General features: G+C 43.8%; 1 protein-coding gene across 2 annotated transcripts in view; it reads left to right on the top strand.

Moving 5' to 3' along the window:
* Positions 1-12,061, top strand: part of Zmat4 (zinc finger matrin-type 4) — a 393,013-nt gene extending 380,952 nt beyond the window's left edge. For both annotated transcript variants that reach the window (XM_036166797.1, XM_036166796.1), the window contains exon 7: positions 8,983-12,061. Coding sequence is in view for 1 of the 2 variants with exons in the window: in XM_036166796.1 (XP_036022689.1) it covers positions 8,983-8,998 (16 nt within the window). In the remaining variant the exon portion in view is untranslated. The remainder of the gene's footprint in view (positions 1-8,982) is intronic.
* Positions 12,062-27,811: the final 15,750 nt, after the last annotated feature.

The following is a 27,811-nucleotide window of genomic DNA, read 5'->3' on the forward strand; positions in this document are numbered from 1 at the left end:
TGGGCATCACATTCCTCAGCCTGTTGCTGACCATTGCTGCCCTGAACATATCAGGGATCAGCGGGTATGGTTAGTGCCCTAGGTTTTCAGAAGCCATGCTCTGCGGGAAGTTTTACTGTGAGCTGAACATGGGGGCACGTTATTTCAGATGGTGTGACAGCTTCTCTCCAGCTACTGAGAGAGAGAGAGAGAGAGAGAGAGAGAGAGAGAGAGAGAGAGAGAGAGAGAGAGAGAGAAAGAGAGAGAGAGAGAGAGAGAGAGAGAGAGAGAGAGAGAGATCACCTGGCGTGAATGCTAAAAGATCAGAGAAACAGAACCAGCCACAGCTAACCTCACCTCACCAATTCCTCAGCTGATCTCTTTTCCTCAAACTGGAAGCCTCTGAATCTTCATCTGAATGGATCTCAGCTGAACAACTGCTCAAAAGCCTAAAAGCTTAACAGGCTCTAGTTCCTGGTTTTCACGCCTTATATACCTTTTGCTTCTTGCCATCACTTCCTGGGATTAAAGACGTTTTGTCACCCATGCCTGGCTATTTCTCGTGTGCTATCTCCATAGTACTTTGATTTAGTAACTCAGTCTTCCACATCCCAATGAGGCCTATGCATCACTATAGTATACCCATTTTATATGCCTGGAAACTGAGGAATGGCCATAGAGGCAGCATGAGCTAAGATTTAAGTTCAGACATTGGAAAGCGAAGCCTTCTCTCTGACAACTACTATAGTGTTTCTGCCATGATACCTTGCAGAGAAATCCTGACCTAGTGCCTTGAACCTTCTCAGTATTTACTCTATATGACTATGAACTCTGATTTTTTTTAAAGTAATTTCATGACTGACCTAAGCTTGTGCCTGTTCATTCCGATACTGCTGAGGGTTAGTGCATACTTTACAACCAAAAGACACAGTCAGTGTTCAGCAGACCTGCACTTCAGACATCAGCTATAAGCCTGGGGCTCCTCTGCCCACCTATGCTTCCCATTAGCAATGCATTTCTGTGTTCCCCAGGTTGCCTCAAGTTCAACAGTTCACTTGAAGGAATCTTGGGATCCAAGGAAGAGCTAGACTTTTGGTTAGTTATACTTGGATACAAATGGGAACCAGCCAAATGAGAAGGCATTGAAGACAAGATCTAGGGAAGGGAGCTTTCCTGGAGCTCCTGCACCCCATCCTTGTGAAACAGGGACACACTGTCCTCCCAGGACATTGAGGCACTGGCTCAGGAAGCTAGGTGGAGCCCTGGGGCCAGCAGTTGTGACCATGGCTTCATTTCGTAGGTGAACTTGGCTGAATCAGTGGCTGTGACTGCACTCTGGGCTCCAGCACTCTATGCTCCCTGAGGCTGGGCAAGCAGGTTTTGCCTCTGCCCTCTAATCCTGTAGATGATATTTTTAAGCGTGACTAACTTCTGTTCTGGAACTGCCTCAGAACTCAGCAGGGACATCACTTTCCCACTGCAAGCTATCATATCCCGTGGCCAATAGGAAAGATTCCTCTAAGTGTTGAAAAGGCCAAACTCTTCCCTAAGAACCTTTTAAAATTAGCATGTAGTAAATAAATAAGATAATAGCTTTGTTATGATGTCTTCCCACATGCACATAATGAACTCTGCAGACTGTAGATTCTGCAGACTACCACACCTACACCAGCCACTTTTCTGGTGACTAGAGATAAGGTAAGAACACAAACATCTTTGCAGTCAGTCCTGGGCACATGCATTTTCTCATTTCTTCTTCATGAAGCTCCCATGAGAAAGATGCTATTGATGTCTTTGTTTTAGAGATTAATGAGGCTAAAAAAGTTAACAGTGTTGTCCATAAACATCCCTGCTAACTACTGTTGTGAGGCTGGGTGTTTGTTTGTTGCTTTGTTAAGAAAGAGAGAAACCATGGGGGCCAGAAGAGGGTATCAGATCCGCCAGAGCTGGAGTTATCCCAGTGGCTGTGAACCACATGACATAGGTTCTGGGAACTGATCTCAGATCCTCTGGAACACAAGTACTCACTTGTAGCCACAGAACCACTTCTCCAGCCCCTGGTGTGATATTGTCAATATAACTGTGACATTTCCTAACTGTCAATCACAAGTTCTTATTATTCAAGGATAACAAATGGATGAGGAATAGGAGAATGAAGCTCTGAGCCTCCCTAAAAATATGGGCTGGAAATGGACTTGTTCAGAACAGAGAGTGGGTGAGCCATGTACACAGCTGGAGTTTCATCCAAATGTGGCAGCTGATTCCTTTTTCTGATTTCTCTTATGTAGCTGGTGAGGAAAGGTTATACACCACACTGTTCCTATTCCAGGTCTTACAATAGCATAGACAATATGGAGTTGGAAAGCTATAACCCTAGACTTTGGGTGGGGGCTTTGATGGTTAATAAATGGTTACAATGAAATCGCATGGTCAGTGGGATAATCAAGGAGAGCAGCTAGGACCAGCCTCCGAGTCTGGAGGAATGGCGAGGCAAGAGGAGCATCATGGAGGTCGGAGGACAGAATAAGATTGCCAAGGCTTTTAAGTGAGAAGTAACTTAGCAAATTCTTGCTCTGTACACTAGTGGAAAGGTGTATAAGTCCCTATCCATCTTAAAGTTTTGTGAGCTTCTTGCTCTGTTTACATTTGACTGTGAAGCTAATACCCCTAAGAAGGAGTGTCACCCCCAGGGAGGAGCTTGGATGTGAGGGCATAGATTTCAAGAATGACAAGCATGGATGTCCCTATGTGTTTGGGGCTCTTCTGTCAGGCTTTTGCATTTGTGAAGCACTGATGTTGGGTTTCCTTTGAGAATCCCAGGGGTCCCTGTGGCTCTAACATTTCATTATTTTGAAATTTTGTGGAAAAAAATGTTTTGCAAAGCAAATGAATAGTGTAAACAAGATTAGAAAGAGAATGTTTGCCTTCTTAAGGGAATAAACTGTTCCAAAATGCACCAGGAGCATTCATTTGCATATAAACAATGCAAATTTTATATAAGCAGAGGAGGCTTTTTTTCAGGGTCTTTGGTAAGTTAATTACAAATACGTTCTTGTCACTCTTGCCAGTCTGTGTGTATTAGGAAGCGGCATATCCAAGTTCTTTGTAAATAGCCTATACTTTGGACTGTTCATGATTTCTGTTCATGATAGCTGAATTTTCTCAAATTACTTTTCTGTCCCATGGGCTATACATGTATGGGATTTGTTTTCCAGGATAGATTTGAATACATTCACTTTGTGCTTATCTGATGTCAACTGAACCTCATCTGCCTTTGGGCATTTTGAGTCGGTACAGTCCTGCCCTGCAGCATCCGAAGACCTGGCTGCACTCCTAACTCACACTGTCTATGGTTTTCTGCATCTTTCTCGTCCCTCGTACATCTAAGCATTTCTTGCCTCCCCTCCTTCTACTCACCAGACTACCCAGAATTCCACTAAAATGGAACACTGCAAATATTTCATTCATTTAGACAATCACATTTAAGATTTGTACATTATTCCGAGGTGGCAGTGTAACAACAGTGTACAATCATCTTGCTGCCCCCATCTCTCCACATTCTCTTTCTCCCCTCCCCACTCTTTCCTGTGCCCTTCATTCTCCAGACAGCTGCTCTTCTCAGAAGCAGTGTTTCTGACCTGATCCCCTGTCATCTGACCCCCTTTCATAAGCATAGAAATTGCCTATCCCTTCCTGGAGCTTGGCCATTTTCTTAAGGCTTTCTTCTCTATTCCCAAGTGGCTGTTGAAAATAGCCAGTTACATTTGGTTGTGTCAGGGTGAATTCAGGCAAGGATTATCTGGGGGAGTGCACGCTTTCTTTAAGGATCCTTAGAGATCTGGGCAAGTAAAAATGCTGGGCCAATTTCCAAGCAGAATGAACGATCTGTACAAATGGACATTGCAGAGGAGAACATGACAGGGGCAGGAACCTCAAGCGACCTCAAGAATCATGATAGGAAGGAGTTATCCCAAGGGCACCATTGGCCAAAAGGTGGCCCAGAGTCAGAAAGCTACTGTAGGTTACAGTGTCCGTCTGTTCTATGGGAATATACTTCTCCATTCTAGAGTAGGATGCGGTTCCATGAGGCTGAGACAACAGTAGATGTGAAGTGAAATAGGAGGACTGCAGATTGGTAGGTGATTGCTTGCAACATGATGGGGAAAAGGAACCACAGGGAGAAAGCCCTGAATCCTGTCTTTAAATGAGGGCGTGAAGGAAAGGAGGAACAGGAACAGCAGGTGTCCCCTTGAGGGATACACTTGAACTTGGATTTCATTGTACTATCTGAGAAAGTTGAGCAAAGGTGCTAAGCCTTTGGCTACCATCTGCTTTTGGGAACACAGTTTGAACAGTTTTTTGTGCTGGGGGTGAAGCATAGGCATAGCACATGTTACATGTTAGGTAAGCGCTGTAGTGCTGAGCTATCTAGTACCTAGTACCTAACCCTGTTTGTTTTCTTACTTTTTTTTTTTTGAGATAGCACCTTACTAAGTTGCTCTGACTGGTCTTGAACTCACGCTGTCCCAGACCTTAAATTTGTGATTCTCTTGCCTCAGCCTCCTGGACAGCTTGGATAATCAAATCAGTCAAAATCATGACTGTTTTTTTTTTTTTTTTTTAAAAAAAAAAAAAAAAAAGGAAGACCACAGCTCCTCTTTGTCCAATGCTTCTGCCTATGTCATTTCATGGGAACCATGGCCTGTGGCGATGTTTTTGTCTTGTTTAGTTGTGGTCTGTCTGTCAGAAACGCAGCTTTATGAAACCAGACAGTATTATTCTGCTTTGGTTTTTAGCTTATTTATGGAGTGGTTGAAACTTCGTGTGAGACAAACAGGTCATTCCATTTCCCTTCAATAACCTCTTTCACACACGTGTGCTTATTTAATAACATGAAAACAACCCGTGTACATTTCTGGTCATTTCCAAAGGCGCCATCATTTTTCAGTGGTTCTTATGATGCTACACGGAGAGTCTGTCTGGTAACCAGGTGGGAGCAAAACCCACTCTTTTGAATCTTTTGGAGCTAAAATGCAGCAAAGTGAAAGGGCTGGAAGGATGTGAAGTGCTTGTGTTTGCCTGATCCTGAAGCATGGTTCTCATCTGGCTTGTCCCAAGGCTATCACATCCCGTAGGAGCTACAGTTCACAGGAGTTATATGTAGCCCCATGGTTTGCTGACATGGAAACTTCATTTGGAAGATGTCTGCAACTTTTATAAATGATTCCCATTCTTTCTAATGGTATTCCAAGATCCCAAGTAAGGCTAACATCTAGTGTTCTTAGAAATATTGCAAATGTGTAAAAAAAAGGGGGGGGGGGTTGGCTTATCCTGTTTATTGTTGTGCATGTTGACAGTAAAGTGAGCTGTGTGACTGACATGTGCCTGATATGCCTGAAATGTTTTCTTCATTTTGATCCAGTTGAAGACAGACTATGAGACTATCTGTGATGATCCATCATGGTTGCTACCTGACACACTTGGGAAGAGGGATCTTTAGTTGAAGAACTGCCTCTGTCACACTGGCCTGTGGTCATGTCTGTAGTGGGTTTTCTTGAGTAGTAATGGATGGAGGAGGGCCAGATCATGTGGGCAGTACCATAACTAAACAGGCAGGCTTACGTTGTGTAAGAAAGATAGCTTAATATGAGCCTGGGAGCAAGCCAGTCAGCCACCATTCCTCCATGGTTGCGACCTTAGTATCTGCTCTGGACTCCTGCTGTAACTACCCTTGATGACGGATTATAACCTTTACGATAAACAAACCCTTTCTTCCCCAGCTTGCTTTTCATCCTGGTGTTTATCACAGCGACGACAGCAAACTGGAACTGGAATACCAACCTTCCACATAAATAGAAACCATGTCATGAGTTTTCCTTCCTCTGCTTTTCTTCAGTTTTCTATTTTAAGAACTTTCTGAAAATATATGAATTATGCAGCTTATCTCTCAGATGAAAAGGAATTTTCTGCTTGGATTGAGTAGCTCCATATTTATTAATAGCAGTAAAACTTTCCATGTTCTTCATCTCTGATGGGATGCTGTGTAAACCATGAAGAAGCCATTCCAGCAAGGACAACAGCTACAGGAGGATAATTATCAAAGTTATATGGAATTGAAAGACCCTTTAATTTGTCACTACTTCTCTGCATTCAGAAAGGATCTGAATAACTATGCTGACTATAAAGGGAACTGAGTGATATTTTTCCTCATTATGAGATTAAATCCTTAATATACCACTTTCACTACAAGTTAAAACAAAATCTCCCTAGCTGAATTCGAAGAACGATGCAATCAGGATTGATGACTGCTTGCTGCAGATGTGCCTGGACTCCTCACTGGTACCCACAGGGGTGTGATCCAGGCTCATTTTCATTTGAAAACTGTTCATGGCCACAGTTTATGGAAATGGAATTATACTTATTTGCTCAGTATGAACTTTTAGCCTTTATATCACATTAATTCCTAAAGTTGACAGGGACAGTAGAATTTCCTTAGGTCATGAACTATTGGCAGAAACCAAATGCAATATTTTTTAAAATAGGGTTTTTATTTGTAGAAGAACTATTTTTAAAAATGGCTGTGGTTTCCAAGGTCATGTCAAGGCAAAATTTCAAAGCCATTAAAAAGAAAAAAAAAGTGCAGAGTCTCCTTTTCTGTGTTGTTTGCATTATACTAACAGCACTCAAATCCTTACTTAGATCCTAAAAATGTTCTATGACAACATTTTTCTTGGAAAATGAGGTTTTGGATATGAGTGATAGTGTTTCATTTTGTTAATGTTGAAAATTTATTCATTAGATTGCCATCAAGACTTATGGTTCTCTGTACTAGAAGATGTTATCCAAGCTTCTGTGGGGGTATCCTAAACAGTATTACTTATTTATAAACCCTGTTTACTGCAACAATAACCAGCATGACAAGATATGCCCCTAGGTGCAGTAGTGGCGTAGATGTTAGAGGGTAACCAACTGCTCTCTAATAGGATTTAAGGCTCACTCCATAGGAGGAAACTCACGCCTGCTACTGCATATTTGGTCAAGAATCCATGGCTGAAGAGCTCACAGGCCCCAGAAGTAGCATCCACTAGTGTTATTTTGCTAAATGGACATTGTATCAAACTGCTCTCCAAATTCATGGATCTCTATCTGTAGTTTATTGCAGTTCTCATATCCTATCAGAGACATTTCTTGGTGCAGTTGATGTTGGTTGATGCAGAAGCTCACAACTGGGCAAAGTGCAGAGAGTAAATGACTGTGGAGTGCTCAGCCCCCAATAGGACATTTATATCACACCTCATCCTCAAGGTTCAAGGACCATCAAGGAAGATAGGGCACAGAGATTGTAAGAGCTGAAGGTCAGCGAAGACCACAGTGAAATAGCTGGTATCAAGGACACACAACTTCTTACACAGAGATGAGATCCTCTGTCTATTTCCATTTTTCAGTGCTGAGACACCTGCTGCCCTGGCTTGAACCTGTGTAGACCTTGCATATGCTGCCACAGTCTCTCTCGGTGTCTGGAAGTTACTGTTTCCTTGGAGTCATCTGCCACCTCTGGCTCTTATAATCTTTCTGCCTTCTCTTCCACTTTGATCCCTGAGCCTTGAAGGGAGGGGTTTGATAAAGATATCCCATTTAGAACCAAGTGCTTCAAAATCTCTCACTCAGCACATTGTTCAGTTGTATCTTTGTTTATTCTCACCCATTGCAAGAAACTTCTCTGATGTAGGTTGAACAAGATACCGATCTATGTGGATAGCAGTATGTCATTAGGATTCACTTTATTGCTATGTTCTCTTGACAGAATAATAATATTGGGTTTTCCTGTAAGCCCATGATCTATTTAGTCTCCAGTTTGGGGCCATTTTAGCAGTGTCAGGTTATGGGTTACATCTTATGTCACGAGACTTAAATCCAATAGGTGAGCCAGTGCCCCAATCAAACATATTTCACTACCAAGTTACAACTCCAGTGCCAGGTATGAATCACATCGTGCTGAGTGTTTGGCCAAAGAGTCCCCCAGTACCCCCTAAACATTACAGACTTCAGTCAAGGCTATTAGTTGCTCTCCACAACCTGATGGTAAAGACCTATTGCTGAAGACAACACTTCATTATGGAACCATGCATGGTAGAATCATTCTGGTGCCTAACTAGGAGCTTTACCCCTACTAACTAGTGTTCCTGGTGCTGGAAGGTCCTATGCAAGCTATCACAGGAGAAGAGTAATCAATATCACCCAGCTACAAACCCTTTGACCTAAAACAGCAACCTGTCTGCAAGATATACCGATGCAATAGTAGCATAAAGGTTATGGGAGGAGCCAACCACCTTTAGACCTCTCTTGCTTTTCTATTAAGATCATTTGGAAAGGAGCAAGTATCTGGATTGAGTGTAGAAATGCAGATTTTTCACAATATGAAGATGGCATTGATAATTCAGCCATTAAATACAGATTATTTAATCTCCTAAAAGAATCACCATAGAAGGCCTGGTGAGATGGTTAAAAGAGTAAAGAGTTTGGTGTACAAGTGCAAGGACCTATGTTCTAATCCCCAGCACCCACATAAATGTCAGGCATGGTTGTGTATGCCTATAGTCCCAACACTGGGAGGGTGGAAACAGGTGAATCCTAGGCCTGTCAGCCCATCAATATAGCCAAAATGGTGAGTTCCTGGTTGAGTGAGATACGCACTTTCAAAAATATAAGGTGGAAAGAAATAAGGATAGATACTTGAAGTTGATTCTGACTGCCATACAGATGCTCACAAGTGACCACAACTCCACATGTGTATACACACACACTCATAACACACACACACACATACACACACACACACACACACACACACACACACACACACACACACTGAAATGATTCACCATCTAAATTCAGCCTAGTTTAAGTTTGATGGCGTTGGGGTTGAAGGGAGGGAGAAAGAGGGGAGTGTCAACGCATATACTTATGGAAGAAAGTACTACTGTCCTCCTTTCTGTCTTACAGCCTGAAGAATAAGTAGTGAAAGCATCAATCAAGAGCTAAGAAGAGATTTCAGCATGTCTCTGTGGCAGAGATCTGCTCACCATCCGCAAGAGGACCCTTTCTTGAGCAATGAACACTTCTTACAAGGATTCACAGATTAACACATGACCAGTCTTGATTTTTGGAAGTAGATAAGATTTCTTTTTCTTCATTTCATTTAGTGGCAAATTATACTTGGATGAGTTTTAAAGAACCCTTTTCTGGTAACACGTTTAGCACAAGTTCTAAACTGCAGTCACACAGCAGCTAGTTGGAGCATTATTCAAACTTACAAAGAGTGGAAAATTTAATTTCCAATTTATTCTAGATTTCCTTAGAATTACAGTGATTCTGTGAGACCCTTCATGATTATCATGTAAGTCTCCTAGATCCATTAATGAGTATACTTTTGTCATCATTGGGAACATAGTTGGTGACAACATCCACAGAAACAAAACAAATTGTGGTTTGTGGGAGTTATATAATGGACAAAACACTGGACCTCCCTGCTTCCCATTGATGAGACAGCCTTGCCTCTAAATGCCAGGAGCATGAAATTAGATGGAAACAGAGAGGAAGGACCTTCACTCTGGATCACCTTGATGGAAAGCTTCCCAAGATTAAGCCATGTTCTCCTTGCAAGCTGCCAGATCATAGCTTAGAAAAAGAATTAGTTTGATTGCATGATGATCCTATTAAGTCAAAATGTCGTCACAGCAGTTGATCTTGGTGTAATGCTTTACTAAAGGTATCTGAAGGAAAATTTTCAACCCCAGAGTGAGATGGAAGTAGCTCTTAGGACGTTGGCCTGAATTGTGGGCTTTAATTTGAGGGTACTGACAATTTTGGGGGGAGAAGTGACTAAATCCTGAAGAAGCTGCATTTTTCTATTTCTCTTCCATCATGTTGCTGAGCTTGGATTCAGTGACTTTGAAAAGATTGGCTCTGGATAGAGGATGGACCAGAGAACTAATAATCTTTGATGGGATCGAGTCTGAGTACAGCTGTAAAATTCCTTCTCCAGGGTTAATTGCTCTGCGTTGTGATGGGAAGTGGTATCTTGCAGACACTACAAGGTAGATGCAGAACTTCCGTTCCTGGGCTCTCAGCTGGCTGGAGCAGCCCTTTACACCTTGTGACCACCGCTCTGATGAAGTCAGACTTTCCCAGACGTCATTGCTTTCCACGGAGATCTGAAGTGGTTACAGCCAGTGAGCAATAAATGAAACGACACGGAAATGCACAGTGTTGTTTTTAAGGTGCCTGTTTTGTTGTGTGAGGAGGTCACAGTCCAGGGGAACCAGACTGTGGCTGTGAAGAAGAAGGTCACACACCATGTATAGTCATGCTGCAGGTGGGGAGGAAGAAGGGTGTGGTGGTGACAACAAGTTTATTTTGCTATTTCAGAAAGAAGCACACAACAGAGCAACCATCCTCCAATGATGGCTTTTCTTCCGAATGTGTGGAATAAAGCTTTATTTGTCAATTCTGCTGTAAAATAAGCACAGTCTGAGATTTTTTTTATTTTTAAATCTTTTTTTCTGTTTATGTTTAGTGCCTGAGCTCTTTCCCTGAAGTGTTGTGTTTATTTTTTTAAATGACCTAAGATAGAAAAACCTAGGACCATGGATTCCCTTTGCGTTACAATGAAGCTTTGCCAAGACCATTATAGAGAAACCTCCAGCTACAATAATCTGATTATTTCAGAGTGCCTCATCTAAATACCATTGCTCTTTGGCAAGCTGACACAAACATCCTACCAGAGATGTTCTTGGTTTGATTGTTCTCATTTTTACTCATACCCATGCAGATGAGGGGAATTTCATTCCAGCACACAATGAAGACTACTTGGCCAGACTACTTAATGCAGGAAGGCTCAGAAATGCCACCATGCCCTGGGGACTGTAGAATAGAAACACCTCTACTTGGAAAACTGTGCTATTCACTGTTCCTTTGGTGTGGCTGTCTGTTTAATTGAGTCTTATGTTATTTTTCCAATTTTGTTATGGGTAGATAGGAGTTGGATTTAAGGCAAATGTTTTCAAATGGCTAGTTAATTCTGCTGGAAAGGAAAGAGACACATAGTGCCATCACTCTAGAACAACCATGAGGAACACACATACCTACTGGCCTTGTATTAAATCAAGATGTCTGTGTTCACTAGGACAGTCACTGATGGTTGATATAGTCAAATGTCTTTCTCTTGCTTCTCTTTTTATCCCATGACAGCATCTTGGGAATTTAACATGCATTACCCACGTGCTCTCCCACTGAACCCCATGCTTAGCCCTGATTTTTCAGAGAACTAAATCACTCCTTAGTCCTGGCAACACAATTCAAATTTGCTTTACAAAATGTTCTTCCCTTTTAGTGCAGAAATAAGCTTGAGGCTAGCACATGGGCCAGTGGTCACAAATGCCGTGGCAGTGAGACCCAAATTAATGAGCTCTTCTTATATACAGTCTCCACAGCCCAGTGAACTAATAAATATGCTCATAAAGCAACCCACTAAGCAGCAAATGCCGCCGTGATTCCTTCTGTTGATAGAGTAGCCATAAAACTCACCCAGTGCGCTGGACTGCAAGACCGATAGGATTGGAACTCTCTTGGCCTCTTTGATGACATAGAAACATAAATTGGAACTGTGAGGATTGTTGGTGTAAGTTTATTAGGCTAACCATCTCAAAAGGCAAGAACAATGGGACACATAAGCAACAGTGACACTTCTGCAGAACTCCCTGCTTCTGTCAAGGCTGAGTGAGACATTTTTTGGCAAGGCAGTGGGAATACAGACCACCAAACCCCAATAAGAGACTACCATGTCCTAACTAGACTTCCCACTAAATATCTGCCGTTCACTTGATCAGCTTGTCCAATGACTTATTTTTCTTTTGTAAGAATAAAACTAAGAAGAGTCTGTCTGTTCAACATATTATTGTAGGGATGGATTCCCTCTCCCCTTTTCTGGTTTTCAATTTGTTCATATTCAAGGCATGTTAAACTACCTCATAGGTTTGTTGTGTGGATTAGCTAATTAATAAATAACAACTGCTTAAACTAATGGGTCTGTATGTAAATGCGGCCTTAATGTTTTTCCTCGCTAAAGATTTGTGAGTCAAATCAATGGTGTGATATTTAAATTTGATGTGTAAAGGCCAGATGTGGTGGCCACACCTGTCATCTCAGCATGTAGGAAGCTGGCATCCTGAGAGGTGCCAGAATAGACTGAGGGCACAATCCAAACCTGGATTTGTTGTGCCACCAAACATCATCAAATAACCAACAGACAAAATCACAATGTTAGTATTTAAGTTTTACTCTTATTTGTTCCTTTATGTATATATTTTGTTTTTTGAGACAAGGTCTCTCTGTGTACCTCAGACTTGCCTAGAATTGTCAGTCTCCTACCTCAGCCTCCCAAAAGGCTTTTAAATTTTTTTTTTTTTTTTAGATTTATTTAGTGTACTTTGGGGCTTTGCCTACATGTATGTCTGTATGAGGGTCAGATCCCCTGGAACTGGAATTATAGACAGTTGTGAACTGCCATGTGGGTGCTGGGAATTGAACCTGGGTCTTCTGGAAGAGCAGCCAGTGCTCTTAACCTCCGAGCCATCTCTCCAGCTCTGGCTTTTAAATTCTTAAAAGAAGGAGTCAGCACTTGTCTTCAGAGTATCTGCGATGATGTTAGAGTAGTGGAAAGTCTGCATTTATAGCAAAATGAAAGTGGTTTTCACCTTACCTCTTTGATACCGTTGCTGTAGGTTCCTTCTCATCTGGAATAACAGGCAAAGCAATCCCAGCTGCTCTGTGTGCTCCTTAGCACCCATGAGGTTGGCAGCACTGGTGAATATCCACCTTGATTGTACTATCCTGAAAAGCTTTTACATGCTATTTGCTTTAAGTGTGTGTGTGTGTGTGTAAAAGCAGTGTATGTGGGTGGGGATACATGTTCCTGGAGACCAGAGGACAACTTTGGGCTTTGTTCCTCCTTGGACACCGTCCACTTTGTTTTTGAGGCAGTATGTCTTACAGCCTGGCTCTACTTGGCCAGTGAACCCCATGGGCCTTCCTGTTTCTACCTCTGCAGTGCTGGGATTTCAAGGATGTGCCGCCACACCCAGACTTTATCTGGGTTCTAGGTAGGGACTGAACATGGGTCTCCATTGCTTGTACAGGAAGTACTGTGGTTAGCATTTTACAGACTGGGCTATTTTCATACCCCTTAGTTCAACAACAACAACAACAACAACCTCGACAGCCTAAAGAGAAAGACATGGAGCTCAGACTATCCAGTTTCCCAGTGACGACATCTGGAAACTCCATAGTAGCTAGTTAAAAAGTAATTTTGCTACTGTCTCCACTTGGCAGCCATTTTCCTCCACATGATTAATTATTCCTTAATCGCTATTATGAGTAGAGGTTTTCCATGCTAATTTCAAATGCTTCGACTTAATTAGTAATTCACTCTGACCTTTAAAACCCATACTCTGTAATCTTCAAATTATATGAGTAAGGGGAAAAAAAATCTAATTTCACTTCTCCCCTTCCGCCCTTCCAACTGCCATTAGTAAGTGATCTGCAACCTGCTGTCACTTGGAGTCAGCTGGGGTTGTCCCAAGTCCAAGCTCAACTTCTCTAGTGGCCACCAGAGTCGGTGAGGGTGAAGGGTGACTCAGTTCTGAGACTGAGGTAATGCAAACGCGGCACTGTTTTTACTTAAAGAAAATGAAGACAGCTGCATACAATAGTGGATTCCCTTAGAATTCTCTTTCGAGAGTTCTCGACAAGCTTCCTATGGGGGTTGGTGCTCTTCAAATAGTAGGATGTCTGGCAGGAAGACCACGAGCAATACAAGGCTTCCTCACGGTGCCTAAGGAAGGATCTGCTCTGAGATCATTTAGGTTCTGCGTGTGGATGCATGGATGCTCAACCATCTCGAAACTGTCTTCTGTTGACTGAAACTGACTTCGTTGTTAATCTGACTGTCGAGTTAGCACTGGTGACTCTACCACTGCCATTTCAAGAGTTGTCATTCTTTCTCCCTTGGTCCCCTCCTCCTGCAGAAGTCTCTGAGAAGCTAATAATTAGAGGTATGATCAACCATATGTATGTGGGCAAGGACATAGGAGTATTTCCCTGTTTTATCAATAATATAATCTCCTTGGCTGGGTTGAGAATAATGTAATGGAGGATGGCCAGAGTGCAAGAAAGATAACTTCCACTCATCACCTAGACAGAACTCATCAGGTACTGGGAGAGAGCAAGCGCACTGTGGAAAGAAGGATACCATGCCTTCTGCTGGTTCCCAACCTGCAGCTCTCAGTACATGGGGCACTCGTAAGTCTCGGTTCTATATGTGAATGCTGCCGGTTCCCTCCTCATTTCCTGCTGTGGATTTGTGGCCACTGGCCTTGAGCATTACACTGTCAGAAGTTTGGGGTGCCTTGTCCTTTTGACCTTTGTTTTCTTTTTACCACTCTTACCTAGAGAATGCTGGTTTTCAAAATATGACCAGTAACAAGGAATTAAAAGCAGCATGTTGAGAGTTCATGCCATTTGGGAGGCATTTTGGAAAACCAGGAAGTTCCCATTTGCTCCCTGGAAGTAATTTTTTAAATATTTATTCTTCATTTATCATTTTATAACCATTTAATTTGAGGCCAATCATATGCTTATGCCTACTTCCTTTATATATTTTTTCTCATTGCTCTTGGGTTTAGAGAGTTTAACCCTGAAAGCTAGCCAAGTGTCCTCCATGAAATTTTGTGGGGTCCTGTGATGGAAGGGAGTCTCCTAGGACTCAGGGTTCAACCAGACATTGGTGCTTGACAGTACTAGGAGAGAAAGAACTAATTATTGAGATTTCATCTTTGTTTTTTGTTCCTCGACACACTCACTGGCTCCAAAACAGCCCTGCCCCATGTTCTTCCCCTCCCCTACTCCATAGTCAGGTGTTTTTATTATTTAAGTCTCCTCTCCACTGCTGTAGTGCACAAAAGAGAACCTTCCTCTTCTAGATAACTGCTATTATCTCAGTTTTTGTGAGTATTTAAACAGTATTAATCATTTTACTTTGAAATTATCTTCTTTAGCTAAACATCTGAGAAGGAAAATGAGAAGCCCTGGAAGGGAAAGACATTTAAAAATTTTAAGAAACCATATTCTCTTTTCTCAACGATGATGCAAATTAAAACAAGCAGTACGAGGTGTGAGAGGAATGAGTGAGTGAGTGTGTGTGTGTATGTGTGTGTGCACGCACACACACTGTTTGTCCAACTCCAGGTGACATTAGATCTTTGCTGTCAGCTTAACACACCTGGGAAGAAGGGACCTCAGATGAAGAATGGCTTCTAACAGACTGACCTGTGGGCATGTCTGTGTGCCATTTTCTTGATTGCATGGCACTACCCCTAGGCAGGTAGGCTGGCATTGTGTAAGGAAGGTAGCAGCATAAGGCGGAGCAAGTGAGGTAGAAAGCAGCAGTATTATGTTGTCTCTGCTTCAGTTCCTGCCTCTGTGTTCTTGCTTTGACTTCCCGCAGTGACGGACTGTGAGCTGTTTGCCAAATAAACTCTTCCCCGCCCCCAGGTTGCTTTTGGTTAGAATGCTTAATTACAGCAACAGAAAATTAACTAGGATAAACAGATATACCAATTTAACAACTAGTTATTAAACATGAGCAAAGGTATGTTATCAGGAAATGATAGTTAAATAAGTGGGGGGGGGCAGTAGTACATCATTATTCCAATGCTTTGCTTTGATCTTGGGGTACATTATGTATTTTTTTCTATGCTACAGTGACTCAGTAATTAGAGTGAGGCTCATAGAGTCTTCAATGTCATTACTTAATGTTCGTCTGGGGTTTGTAGCTGAGGTAGGTCATAAACTCATGATCCTCCTGCCTCAGCTTCCTGAGTGCTAAAATTATATGACCATGCTATTTAAATAGTGAGCCCTTCATTCTAAAGGGAAGAGATTTCTATGGTGATGATGATGTTGTTGATGATGATGATGGTGGTGTGCTGGAGAGGTAGCCTGGGTGGGTCTTTGGGCAGCTGAACAAGACTCTACAACCCAGCTACACTCTTAGCTTGAGTTCTCTTCTGAAAAGTTCTACAAACTGTCTGTCTGCTCTCTCTGTGACCATCCAACTAAGAGTTATTCAGTGTAATGAAGAGCTGAAACTGATCTTCAAAACTGTCTTGTCCATCCCCCTCATTCTGAACATGCTCATTTTAAAAACGTGATGGAATTAAAGCATACAGTGGAGAGGATCACTGCTAGAACAACTCCAATAGGAAAGAGCTTCCCCAAAAGCAGAAAAGAGTGTATCCCAGAAGCTGTCACTGTGAATTCCTGAGGCACCGTTATCTGTCTCCTGTCTTCTGTACACCACTACAACCCCCACCCACCCAGGCTATTGTCCTCCTGCCACTTCCCCTTCATCCCACAAGCCACAGGCATCTGTGCCTACAGCTCTGCCTGCCAGCTGGGCTCATAACCAGTACAGGAGCATCACACAGGTGGCTGAAAGCCAGCCATTATGATCTCAGAGCAGCTACTCAGGAGACTTTGCTGCACCAGCCCAGAATGGACATGTAGCCACTCTGTACCTCCACAGCCTGTGTCTCTTATGTCTGTCTGGAGTATGCACACATCTTTGTTTATTAAGATGATCCTACTACAACACCTTTTGTTGTTTTTTTACTACATTTTTGGTGATCGAGAAGACAAGTAGCTGTGGACTCGTCCCCTTTATCCCTTTGTTTCAGGACAGGAGGCATTTACCAGCAAAAGTGCAGCTGGATTTATGGCTGCCAGTCTGCTTGAGTGCAATAAATGTCAAGCAGACATTGCTGAGTCACAAACTTTGTGAGTTGAGACTAACCCACTCCGTAAATCTGCTTGCCGCACAGGAGCCCCACTCTATACAGTTGGCTGACAACACAAGTACGTGCGAAAATCTGAAAGCCCGGCTCTCCAAATAAGTCAGTGTGGTTGCCCCTTAGGTTTGCTCTATCGTTCCTGGTTGGAAATCTCTGCCTGCAGTAGAGGTCCACTTATTCATAGAGTTATCTACACCACGGATGTCAGAAAGGAGGGCATGGGGTCGGGACATGACTAGGTCCTCATTACAGTTGGGAGGCAAGTGAATTCCTATAGATTCAGAGCCTGGTTCCTTCTCTTCAGTCTCCTTGAGGGCACAATACATTTCAGAGATCTATGAGCCAATTAGAAACTAGCTTGGCCTTGGTCAGGAACGGGGGTAGATTTCTGCCCTCCTACCCAGAGCCTGCTGTGCCACACTGCCCACAGTGACATGTGATCTACATGGTCAGCTCTCAGGGGCCTTCAGTACAGCTCCTGCTTAGGCCAGGACCCCACTTCTTGGTTCTTCTTCCTGAAGCCGGGTCCATGAGCTCAGTCCTGAGGCTGTATCCGACTGATGCCTCTCTGGAAGGGGTGGTCTCTGCTCCCCTGGGTAGCTCTTTCATGCCAGCTGTCCTTTGCTTACACTGTTCTTCCAGCTGAGAGTGTTCTTGGCATTTATGGGTGGGACCTTGAGTTCCAGCGAGTGGCAGGAACAGAAGGGGCATGTGTGTATGTGTGATAGTTGCTCATGGTTTTAAAAGTCAGTTCCAAAGCAGAGCACCTCCTTAGCAAGTCTGAGACCATGGGGTTGATTCTCAGAACCATAGAAAGTCAGTTTTCTCTGGCTCAGGATCTGGAGAGGTTAATCATCCATAGTCATAATCACACTTTAAAATCCTTCTGTGCATGGGGCAATCAAGGTGTGGACACAAAAAGAGAACCAGAAGTTAGCAGGCTAAAGTTTGAGCAATGCTCTGGCAGTAGATAAAAACGGGCTTCTAGAAAATAGGCTATTTCCTCCAGGTTTGACTTTTGTGGGTAAAGTGGTAGGGAGGGAATGGAGAGAGCCATTATACAAACCCGAAGCCAGTGGAATATGAAAGTGACTGTGCTTTTATGACAACACCGTAATGAAGCAGTCATTCTGTATTCAGAGATGTGAATTAAGCAAATCCAGGAGTCCAGCTGGAACTTGTAAGGGGAACACCAGTGCCATCTGTGCCCATTAAGTGTTTGCCTTGACTGCCCAGAATGGCGAGAAGTCGCAAACTCCCAAGATGCCTTGCACTCTACACTCAGCAGCGGAAAGGTGGTGCTCGGATGCCATCGCCACTCATGTGCACTTTCTGTGGTCTCTGGCTTCATCTGTCCTTTCATTTTGTGGCTCTAGAATTGTTGAAGGTGCCCCTAGCTTCAGTTGGCAGTGACAGAGACAACTTAATGTTGTAACCAAATATGTTAAACTGTTTTAACAAAGAGAGAGTCCAGAATGCAGGGTGAATCCAGTGTGTAGCCCAAGGGCAACAGAGAAAAGATTTTTCTCGAAGCTTTTTAACAGATCAAGTCCTGCAGCCTAGGTGTCAGCCACAGCATGGGCATGTATCTGTCATCAGTCACTGACAAGAATGATCTCATTATCTCCTGCCTCTGAGTGTGCAGCCTGAACACCCTAACCAAACACTCTGGTAAAACCCCACGGGTCCCAAAGTCATAAAGGAAACAGCACATGTCAGCCCTAGGAGGAGAAATGAGGAGCTTTCTTCAGCCTGGGCTTAGGAATGCTAGGAAATGTTTTTATAAGAAAGAGTAGATGCTGGCAGGTCTCATATTAGAAGCTACAGTTGAGAACAGGGCAGGGGAAAGGCAGCCTTTTATGTCCTTGGGCACAGAGTCTGCGTGGTTGTGCTCCTCCAAAGATCCATCCACATCAAATTTGCCACTGAGAGGAGTCAGGCCCAAGCGCCCACTTGGTGTTGGATTGCACAAAGGGAACAATGTCCTCAAGGCACATCACTGAAAAGAACAGTGGGGTAAGGTAAGGCCAGCCTACTCTGATGCATGATCGCTGTAGGAATAAACTCCCTTGTAATAAGGGTTGTTAAGATGAGGGGTGTAAATAATGAGAGTATAAACCAAATATTTGGCAACACTTTAGTCCTGTGAGCAGGCACAGAGTTTTATGTTTAAAAGACCTTTATGTGGCCAAGGGGCACTGGATTCTGGAAATGCTTCGGCTGGGTATCATGTGCCATTGATTGGGAGACTGCAGAGCAGACCCCGGCAAAGGAGAATCTGGCCAAATTGGGCTCTTGGAGAAAGAACGACATGTGAGTCTTCAGGTGTTTATTTAGTAGCTTGATGATGGTCTATAGAAGTGAAACTGAGGATGGCTTGGTCTGGACTCCCAGTCTGGAGACAGACTGCAGTTTGCATGATGCTTCCAAGTCCTTCCAGGTGTGAGAAAGACTCAGGCACAACAGAGTTCCAGCTGCAGATCAGCCACCCATCCTGCAGCATCTGGAGAGACACTTTCCTGTCTATACTACATACGATGGCATGAGCATTCCCTAAAGTCCCTACTCTGGTCCGTTCTTTTCAGCCCATCCTTCTGCCTATTCTAATATATCAGAAAGGCCAACACAATGGGCCTCCCCTCTCAAGGGACCAACTTCTTCACATCCTACCTCATGTGTACATACCCTGTCAGAACAGGACCTTGTAGGACAGAAAAGGTAGAGGGAACCAACTGGCCGTTGGCCTTTGCTGACCTTTAGTGGAAACTCATTGCCTTGAAGCCGTGGGATGCTGATGCCTGTCCCAGCTTAAACACCCTCCAGATGAGACACTCAGGGGCCCAAATATCAGATGTCAAAAAAGGGTGTGGAAGGAGCTCAATCTAGGCCAAAGCTAAGGATATCAGCCAAATGGAAAGGGCTCAGTGTGGTGATGTTGTGTTCCCCTATATGTTGTGCACCCTAATAAACTTATCTGGGGTCAGAGAACAGAACAGCCACTAGATATAGAGGCCAGAAATGGTGGTGCACACGCCCTTAATCCTAGCATTCTAAAGGCAGAGATCTGTCTGGATCTCTGTGAGTTCAAAGCCACACTGGAAACAGCCAGGCATGGCAACACACACCTTTAATCCCAGGAAGTGATGGCAGGAAGCAGAAAGATATATAAGGCGTGAAAACCAGGAACTTGAGCCTGGTTAAGCTTTTAGGCTTTTAGCAGCAGTTCAGCTGAGATCCACAGAGGCTTCCAGTTTGAGGAAATGAGATCAGCTGAGAAATTGGCGAGATGAGGTTAGCTGTGGCTGGTTCTGTCTCTCTGCTCTTTCAGCGTTCACCCCAATACCTGGCTCCCGGGTTTGTTTTTATTAATAAGACCTTTTAAGATTCGTGATACAGCTCAGCATAACATGGATGGCTTGGAGGGCTGTTGATCAGTTTCCAGATGATTCTGCAAACACGAGTGAGTGATACAGGGGGTCTTACCCTGTGAGCAAGGCCTTACTGTAGTAGTATTGAAAAGATGAAGGGGCAGGTCTGAAGTAGACAGGAAGATGTCTGTGAGACAAACAGAATCCAGAGAGTGAAACCAAAGGAGCCACCTTCAATAGGGAGTGCCCCTGGCTCCTTTTCATTTCCACCAGAGGAAGGCATCCATCTAACAATCTGGAACCGGCACCAGGAACTGGGTGGCTGCAAAGTACTGGCCCCAGACTGGCAGGTGCTGAGCAAGGGCAAGAGCCCCAATGTATCCAGGTACCACAAGGCACAACCAAACAGATAAGCACCCTCAGAATAGATGCCCAAAAACTGGAGCCAGCTCTCCTGAACACCCCCAAGTTCAAGTCCTGGCACAGACTTGGAGGCTGTCCTGACTCTGCTTCAAGGTTTTCCATATGATTCAGAATTTGGCCCTGGAACTTCAGCTCCACCCATGGGTGGGTCTCACGGCAGTTTCTGTCCTGTCTGATAGCCCAGGAGCAGCTCAGTCACAGCCCTGAGAAGTCAAGGAGAGGCATCCAGCAAGACATGATGCTCACTCAGGTTCTATAGCAGGGTTTATCAGCTGCCATCACAATATGGAAGAAGTAGAGGGTCATCTTTGTAGTGAGTTTCAGGAACTTCCCATGGAGGACAGTTTTAACCAAGGGTGTTTTTAGGGTTGAGAAAGTAAAAGCTCCAGGTAGCCAACTGTTACAGACAAAGACCCTGCAAAGAACTGCTGTAGAGAATTGAGGAACTGGGCAGCAGTTGAGAGGATGGGTGGGTTAAGGTGACAGTCAGCATGAGCTTGGGTTATGCTGTCATCCCCCAACACCTAAAGGCAAAGCCAGTGTGGTGGACACAAGCCACTGCCATGGGTCTTTCTGGAAGCTAAGAAACACACTCTAGAAAGGACCTTGGGGTGAGGAGAAAGCTGTGCTTGTCACAAACTTAAAGCCCTCATTAGAAATGCATTTGATAATCACATAATTGGTAATTGAATTTATGTAAATAAAAAAAATGTAGCTGCTTACTGCGCCCAGGGACAAATGGAATTGTACTGCAGTATGAAGGTCTTAAGCACACAGATGAAGTGCTGTCTGTTTGATTAAGGGCCTGCTTTTCACCGAAAACAACTTGTCATGTCAATTTCTTCTGGTAGTTGGTGAAATATCCCAGGCCAGTTCAAGCCATCAACATGAGTCAGTATCTCAAGGTTTTAACCAGTTCCACGATATATTTTCTTTTCCTTCTGAACCCCACCCCCAAAAACTATGAGGAAAGAGATTAAATCAAGTCACTCTGTGGGGTGCAACAAAGAGCATGTCACACATTTTTAGAAAGCTATATGTCATGCATGCAGTCTGTCCACGAGGAAAGTCAGGTAAATATGGGAACTTTGAGCAAGGAAATCAGTTGTAACTCCTCAGTCTTCCTGTAAAAGCAAACCAAAATGGCTTCTATGAGTGACTGAAAGCATTGGTTATTGGTGTAATTGTTCTGGAAAAGAAAAAGCCATAAGACAGGCAATGCAGGTGAGCGTAAGAAAATCATCAGTATAAATTCAAGTGAATTGAGAGAGAAAAAGGTATTTGCAGACCTGCTAGTCTAACATGCTTCAACATCCTTCTCTGAGGACAGACCTCAGGACAACTTTCTTCAGTGGTGTTCTCGATATGTGCCATTCTACAGGTGGGTCACACAAAGGCCCAGAAGGACAAAGCAACTGGCCTGAACTTTTAGCTAAATAGCCCAGAATCTGGGCTGTGAGGCTACTCTCTACAGGTGGTGCTTAGTGCTTCCCAAAGATTCAAATCACATTCCCCACCCCCCCCCCACCCACCTCCTTCTCTCTCCAGACCCTGAGAATGCTTTTTGTGTCTTTGAGGGTTCAGACTAAGAAATAAGCCCCCAAAGAAGCCATAAGAACCATGGGAACCAGGAGACAAATCTGCAGTGAGTGATGCCCCTTGGTACCCAAGCCAAGGGCTATAGTTCAGATTCGCAGAAACTGATGCAAAGGCTGGGGGATGTGGAAGCCCGCTTGTAACTTTAGCCTTCAGAAGGTGGCAACAGAGGATCCCTAGATCAAGTTGGTTAGCAATACTAGCTGTATTGGTGAGGTCTGGGGTTCGGTTGAGAGCCCCTGCCTCAGTGAATAAGATGGGAGTACCATTGAGGGTGAATCCCAACATTAACCTCGAGCCTCCACAGGACACATGCATGCACACTATTCCCCTACACATGCAAAACCAGGCATGTACATATGAACAAGTGGCACAAACATGACAATACCAGTTATTCAACTAGGCTCCAAAAGGGTTGTAGTCCCCATCCAATGGTGACTTTATATATGTTTCTAATGAAGACACTGGGGTCACCTGCCTCATATGTCCTATCAGTTGATACTTCTCTTTGCTCACCTGCGCATGTACCAGGCATGTGCTCATAGACTGGAGAAGTTAGTACACCTGTAACTATATTGAAGGGTCTAACATTTGACAAGTGGAGCGTGCATTCATACTGACTATGCCTTGCCCCAAGGTAAGCGCTGTCGGTACTCTTTTGGATGCACACTAGCGTGCTTGAGCCAGCCAAGGACGTCTAGTCCTCTTGAGCTGCGTGAAGACAACCTGCTCCATCTGGCCCATTGCCTCTTCCCTTTCCCAACTTTTGCTACAGTGCTGCAGTCTCATCATTTTCTCAGTCCTACCAAATCACCGCAATGCTCCAGTAGCTCATTTCCAGAAGCACCTACAATGCTTGTTCTGTAAAAATACCTGCTTTGAACTTCTTATGGCTTAGTTTTACTTTTTCCCCAATCCCAACATCTTTCTCAGACCCAACATGATCACATTGCCCATTGAGCAAACAAGAATGATGAGTAGGCTAACAGGATGAAAATAACCCCATCATTTGGTGGCAGCCATAACTGATGCTCCTGTTCTGGAATGGAACCTTACTCAATCCTTTGAGGCAGGAATCATAGTGCAGCTGATGCCTCTCCAGGGAATCTTTGGTCCTCCACTATTTCTCGGCTGTCCAGAGTATGCAACGCTGACTCCAATGCCCTATTTGTAGCTAGGGTACTATGAAATGCTAGTAGGGTGTGTCCAGAGTGCTTTCAGCCATCTACTTAAACTGTTCTTCCAAAGTAGAGTGTTGAGCTCTGTCCTGGACCCAGCAACAACACAGGAGGTTGGTTCCAATTCCTTTCAGCTTCCCCATCACCAAGCACACAGAGCTGTGTAGTACTGAACCTTCTCTTCCTACTGTCTGCCCTCCAGCTAGAGCACAGGCATTGCCAACATCATCTGTCCCTGTCTTCACCCCAGAATCCGGAGCAAGGAGGAAATCCTCCCCGGTGGTCCTCTGAAAGAAGGCAGCTCTGGGCTTCACCCCTGCAACTCTGGGCTTCACCCCTGCAACTCCAGGCTTCACTCCTGCCACTGGCTTTCTTTTGGACAGAATTCAGAAGCTGACAGCGGCTCTCTCACTGTCTTTTCTCAGCTGTCGTTCACACTTCCAAAGAGTCACCTCTGCATTGTCGTGGTTGTCTGCCCTCTTCACCTGAAAGTTTGGAATAATGATGCCCATTTAAAAATACAGTTGCGGGGATTCTGTAAGATCTCTCTGTGATAAGTCCTTATTATTTATTCATTCCAAAAGTATTTCAAACTCATGTCACAGCTATGACAGATTGATGACGGTCGATTCTTTTCACATTATGAGCAGACTGTGTAGTGGGGGGAGGGAGCTCACAGTGATGGAATTTTACTTGTTCTTCTTCAAAGCAATGAAACAGGTAACTACATTTTTTTCCTTCTCATTTTTCCTTTCTATATTTGACAGTATAGTACAACTATGCAATGTATTGTGGCCACATTTACCTCATTGCCCTCTTTCATCCCCGGCTATTCCTGCTGACCTTTTTCTTGATCCCAGCAGGTTTCCATTCCGCATGCATGTGTGTTGCCCCTTGCCACTGCCTCCGCCACCTGTGGAGTCTTGAACAGCTAGCCACAGCTGCTGCGTTCACAGTTGCAGCAGTCACGTCTTGTTCAGAAGACGTGTGTGTGTGTGTGTGTGTGTGTGTGTGTGTGTGTGTGTGTGTGTGTATGTGTGTGTGTGTGTGTGTGTGTTTGTGTGTGATATGCAGACATCCTGTCTAGGGCTCAGGACTCAGTTCTAGATTAGTTTCTGTTTCCTGTATCAGAAGTGTCCTGAACAGTAGGGCTTTACCATCTATTCCTAGCAGACATTCCAAGAACAAAGGTGATAGTCTGTGCTGATGTGCAAGCCCCTGGGATTTCCTAGCCAATAATTCACGGGGAGTCAGTCTACAGCTGGCACTGGGATTTTCATTTCAAAACCCATGACTTCTGGGAGGAGCCTTATCCAACCATGCAGAACGCCTCTGTGGAAACCAATTTTTGTATTATTTGCAAGTTGCCATGTAAATCAGCAGTTTTTGTGTGCCTTTCTCACACACTCTTGGCTTTGGTTAACTCTGCCCTACCCCCTAATCCTTCCTCCAGTATCTACCCCTTTCCCATTAAAATCTTCCCGGGTCTAGCATTCCCCCACATCTACTTTCATATCACATGTGGTGTATTCTCCGCCCCCCCCCCCCCGCCTCCTTGAGGCCTCCTACCCACATCCCCTTTGCCTGAGTCTTTTCTTATTTTTTGGCCTCTGCAAACACTTTGAAGCTAGGATCCACATATGAGGGCCTGGGTCTCCTCACTCAGCATAATGTTTTCCATTTTCCATTATTTCCATCCATTTTCAAACCAGGTCCCTTTTTCTTTACAGCTGAATAAAAGTCCATTGTGTATATGGACTACATTTTCATTATCTGCCCATCACCTAGTCTAGGTGAGTCTACCCTCTACCTACTGCAAACAGAGCAGCAATGGACATGGATGTGCAGTTCTATGTGTCCTATGATGTAGTCTTCTGGGTGCATGCCTAGGAGGGATAGTGCATTTTTAGTTGTTTTAAAAACCTTCACACTGATCTGTGTAGGGGCTGCATGAATCTGCACTCACACCAAGGGTGAGCAAGTGTGCCCCCCGCCCCGTTCTTACCAGCATCCATTGTCATTTGTTTTCTTCATGATAGGCATGTAGTGGGGGGAGGTAGAGTTTCAAAGTAATTTTAATTTGGATTTCCTTGGTAGTTAATGATGTTAAAGACTTTTAAAAGCGTTTACTGGCTATCTGTACCGCTTCGTCCGAGTCCCATTTGTTCAGTCCCATAGTCCATTTTTGATTGGGTTGTTTTCTCTCTGTGTTCTGAGGTCTCTGTATATTCTGGATATTAGTCCTCTATCAACTGTATAGCTAGCAAAGACTTTCTCTCATTGTGTAGGCCACTGCTTCACTCAGTCGACTTCAACCAATCCTTCACTGTACAGAAAAACGAATTCATAAGCTCCCATATGTCAATCGCTGGTCTTATTTCCTGAGTAACACAAGACATGCCCTTATCTAATTCCCGTAACTTTAAACATAGGCCACGCCTTCCCCTCTAACTGTCTCAACATTCCAAGTTTTACATTGAGATCTTTGATCCATTTGGGGTTGACCTGGGGGGCTGAGTAAGCAATGTTGTTCTAGTCCATTCTTCCACATCTGGGTCTAGTTTGCAACACTACTTGCTTATCTATCCTCTACTACATGGTTTTGTTTTTTGGTTTTTGGTTTTTGGTTTTTTTTTTTTTTTGGTATTATTGACCAAAAATCAGGTGGCTCTGGCTCTACAGATTTATATCTGGGTCATATTTTAATGCCTTGACATGAATGTTTGTTTCTGTACCAGTGCCATGATATTTTGTTATAGTAGCCCTTACCATGGAGACTGAGACATGTGCCTGGCTCATCTTTGCACACCCAGGTCAAACGTCAAGGCAGAAATACAAGTAGTAAAGACAGAGCAGAGCCATCAGAAACTGCTCTTGAAAATGCCCTTGGGCAAAGGCATTACCCAATGCTTGCCTACATCTTTTCTTCTTACAACATAAAAGAACAAAAAAGTGAAAACCAAGGAATAAAGAATTCTCTTACCCCAAATGTGCTGTGTTACACTGGAGTTGACCTGATAGAGATGTTCTTCTGCAGCCATACAAGGTGCATATTCTTCCCAGTGTGTGGGGTCTGTGTCCTCTCCTTTTGAATTGGGGTAGGCTTTAACCACCAGAATATGTTTTAATGGCAGTTCTGGGTCTTACAAATTGGCAGCGATTGCCAATTCTTTTTTTTTTTTTTTTAAATGTTCAGAGTCCTACACTATAAATAAAAAGTCTGGCCACTCTGATGAAAAGACCACAGAGAATGTAACTGGCCTAGATGGATGAGAGACCACAGAGCCCGGCCTTCCAAATACTCTGACTAGTTGCTAATCAGCCATGTGAATGCAACTGTCCAGATCTGCCAAAAGAGTGTGTCTATACACTAAGTGTCACAGGTGACTGAGGAACAGTTATTCTGGAGTAACTCCTCAGGAGCTGAGAGACAGAAGAATAGGTTCCCCCACCTGTCTTTATTGGTGTTCTTCTCTGCTGCCTCCACTCAGCAGCAAGCTTCAAGTGACTGGGCACAGCCCCAACCAAAGGAGATCTTTCCCACTCCATGTTTTTCTAAATAGTCTTGTGTTGGAGGATATTCGATCACACTGTGAACCCCAAATTTGCATTTGCATTAATTAAATAAAATTAACCCTGGGTCAGGAGGCAGGGTTAGCAACTAGTTGACAGAAAGTAATCATAGTGCATCAGAGGGCATCTGGAAGAGTTAGAGAGATGCACGGGAAGACCCCACAAGGAGAGAGGGTTAGCTAGTTGCTACTTGGCCTTTCTGAACTCACGGGTTTTCACACCAGCCTTTGAATCTCGAGTCTCATTTATAAACAGAACAACAGAGATTTAGTTAAAGCTAGCTTTAGCAGCAACAACAGGCCAGTGCCTGCAGGAAACAGAAGTCCTGCCAGGTTGTGGCCTGAGTGGCCAGGCCTGTAACTGCAGTAGATTAAGAGGCCGCCACTGTGCTGAAGTTAAAACAACAGTCATGTAGAACAATAGACCATCCCTGGAGATGGAGTGAAGCAGAGTGAGGCAGATCATGGAGAAACTGAACCATAGCTTAGAGGTTAACATCAAGACCAGGAGTTGCGATACACAAATTCAGAAAAATCTCTGGAAACAAAATATCTAGAAACATAGAAATTCAATCTATTGCTATACATTGTTACATGGAGGGTTTGGGGGACATTGGAATTGTGATTATGTTCTTATGAAGTGCAAAGCCCAGAATGGACTCTCTGAAAGATTAAAATGGAGCATTTGACCTTAGGAGTTTCCAGATCCAGCTTTATCATGATGCATAAAAGTTTAACAGTTCCAGCAGTCATAAAAGATATAAATGTGAAAGATGATAGGCTATTTT

The sequence above is a fragment of the Onychomys torridus genome, chromosome 17 (assembly GCF_903995425.1).
Source record: "Onychomys torridus chromosome 17, mOncTor1.1, whole genome shotgun sequence".
Lineage (NCBI taxonomy): Eukaryota > Metazoa > Chordata > Mammalia > Rodentia > Cricetidae > Onychomys > Onychomys torridus.